The following is a 2718-nucleotide window of genomic DNA, read 5'->3' as shown; positions in this document are numbered from 1 at the left end:
GCTCTCTATGGTGCTTCTGTAGAATGTGGTGAGGATGGGTGGGGGCAGATGGGTTCTTCTCTTCCTCTGCAGGAAGTACATCCGCTGCTGTGCCCTCTTCACCAGTGATGCAGCGTTTACAGACCAGGTGAGGTCGTCTGTGATGTAGGTTATACTTTGTTATGGTCCTACTGAAAGAGAGAAAACACTTTGTTCATTGTGTAACTTACAGCCCAGGGTTTGATCCAGGCATGATGATGATGATGATGATGATGATGATGATGATGTGCTGACGGGATGAACTGCGCTGCTTCTCCCATACCCTCTCTATGTGGGCGTTGTTAAAAATCCTGAAGCGGGGAGGCGGAGGGGTTATTTACGCAGGATATTTCCCTCCCATTGGTCCGTTTATAGAAGCTGCTCTGATGCGCTATGGTGACACAGCCAAGTCTCCGGCGATAAAAAAGAACGGCAGCACAGGAGAAACTCAAGTGTTGGAGAGCGAAATTCCATTTGATGGTGAATGCACCTTTGCGCGTCTTAACACGGCTGGAAAGATTTGTCCAACTCCTGAGGTATTGATTCTACACTTTATTGTTTAACGTCTTTGTGAAACTGTTACTTAGATTACATTAGGTGTTTCTCTGCTTGGTATTAAATGACAAAGTCACGATAGAAAGACTAGTCACCTGCGCGCCATTACGCACTGCGCGCAGGCTTACATGATCAATAAAATAGGGAGTTTTAATGAGCTATTTAAAAAAAAAAAAAAGTATAAATTGCTAATGTTTTTTAATGACATTACAGGTCAAGTTGTTTTGTGATTTAGATTGTGAATTCTAAATCTGTTTCGAGCCTAATCTAATCCAGACTGCCTGTGTTGTTTGTGTGTGTGTGTGTGTGTGTGTGTGTGTCAGGGATCTGGTGAAGAATGGAGTGGTATGTCTTGGTGCTGATGTTGAGCTTGCCGCCTTCCATCCACACAGATTGTTCTTCACAGTGTCAGAAATGCGCACAGCAGATTCTCAGCACCGACGCCCCTTTCAGCAGCCTGGTAAGACCAACTTAACACGAAGCTCATCTCCAGGACAGAAGGACGGAGAACTACAGCTAGGCTTTTATTGCGCCTTTGTTTTTCTTTGGTAAAAAATTAGCTGAAACCTAAAGTTGAATTTAGGTTAACGTCCACTTTCTTCTTGGTGACCACAATAATCCCTTGAAATTCTTCTCTTCCAAAAATATGAATTTGTTTCTACACCAGGATTTCATTCAAATTCATTGTATTATTATTATTTGGAATTCCTAAATATGTTTAATAATGAGTAAAAGTATCCCCTAAATGAGACAGAAATGAGCTGGAACACAACCCCTCAGGTCTTAATCTTTAACTCTTGTGTAGGCTGATGGTCTAACTGGTTCAAACTTACAATTAGACAGGTTTTCAGCAAAGACCAAAAGTGCAACCTCACTGTGTTGAGACCCAGTGTGTGTGCAGGGATGTCGGTTGGTTTCACACTCTTCTCTCTGTCCTGCAGTCGTGCAGTGTGGAGTGTGAGGGGCATCTGGACAGCTGCGGCCAGGCTCCGGAACTGGCGGACTTAAGTCAGGATGAAGCTGCGGAGGAGGAGGAGAGCCAGCAGGCAGACATAGTCAAACGCTACGGCGGTTTCATCAAGAGGATTGACAAGAACAAGAACAAACTTTTCACCTCACCGTGGCGCGACAATTACATTCTGAAGGCAGGAACGCTGCCTAAGAAATACGAGGACTTGTTGAAGAGGCTGGAGGAGAGAGATGTAGACGCGCCGGAGAACGAGGGCGATACTCCAGAGGACCAGATGCTCCACAGATATGTTAAACGTTACGGCGGCTTTTTACGCAAATTCGGCCCGAAGTCAAAGCGGAGTAGTTCCGTGGAGCAGGAGAGCCAGGAGCCAGAGGAGCTTCAGAAGCGCTACGGAGGATTCATGCGTAGGATCCGACCAAAGTTGAACAACCTGAAGTGGGACAAGCGGTACGGAGGCTTTCTGCGCCGCCACTTCAAAATCTCCGTGCGCTCAGTCGAGGAGCCATATTACTCCTATGATGACTTGAACCTATAGATGAACCCTACTGAAAAAAACTAGAAGGAACTTGTGCAGGTTCACTTGAAATGCCAACATTTATCCAAAAAAGTATCATATGCCTGTCTATCTTGCTTGTAGCCTACTCAGTTGCCTTCTGTGTAATAACTCTCATCTCTGTGTTATTGGTATCACCGTCTGACTTTAAATAAAGGATGCTTGTTTAATTAAAAAAAAAAAACATGAATGCAACCACTTCTGTTTGTCCAAAAAGTTTAAAGGAAAAAGTACCCGCACGACTGATTGTACCCTCAGCACGCTCCGTTCTATTGTGCCAAACTCCATTCTGAATTTTAGTAATTTTATATTTTCTCATCCATCTTACTCATCGACTGAGAACCCGGACGTGTCAAGGCTACATTTTCTATTTTATAAAAGATCAAATACAAACTTAGAATAAAAATAAAAAATATTTTTTAAAAAGGGTTGGTCACTATAACTGAGGAGTGGCAGTCTCCACCAAATACGGAATCAGTCCGAAATTTGAGTCTAATCTTTCACTGTGCGAATAAATTATGGCTTGTTTGTTCACCTCCTATGATGAAATGAAAGTTTGCTGTTTTCTCTTTAGTCGGTGTCCATGAACCGAAATCATTCCACTGAGATTAAGTAACAA

General features: G+C 43.3%; 1 protein-coding gene across 1 annotated transcript; it reads left to right on the top strand.

Annotated features, from left to right (window-relative positions):
• The first annotated feature begins 374 nt into the window (after window positions 1–374).
• Window positions 375–2283, top strand: pdyn (prodynorphin). Its single transcript, XM_018701505.2, has 3 exons — window positions 375–554; window positions 897–1033; window positions 1515–2283. The coding sequence occupies exons 2-3, from the start codon at window positions 911–913 to the stop codon at window positions 2079–2081; spliced, it is 690 nt and encodes a 229-aa protein (XP_018557021.1). The 5' UTR covers window positions 375–554; window positions 897–910; the 3' UTR covers window positions 2082–2283.
• Window positions 2284–2718: the final 435 nt, after the last annotated feature.

This window comes from Lates calcarifer, linkage group LG6, assembly GCF_001640805.2.
Source record: "Lates calcarifer isolate ASB-BC8 linkage group LG6, TLL_Latcal_v3, whole genome shotgun sequence".
NCBI classification, from domain to species: domain Eukaryota; kingdom Metazoa; phylum Chordata; class Actinopteri; family Centropomidae; genus Lates; species Lates calcarifer.
The sequence above is the reverse complement of the archived record's forward strand: the minus strand, read 5'-3'. Positions and strand labels throughout refer to the sequence as shown.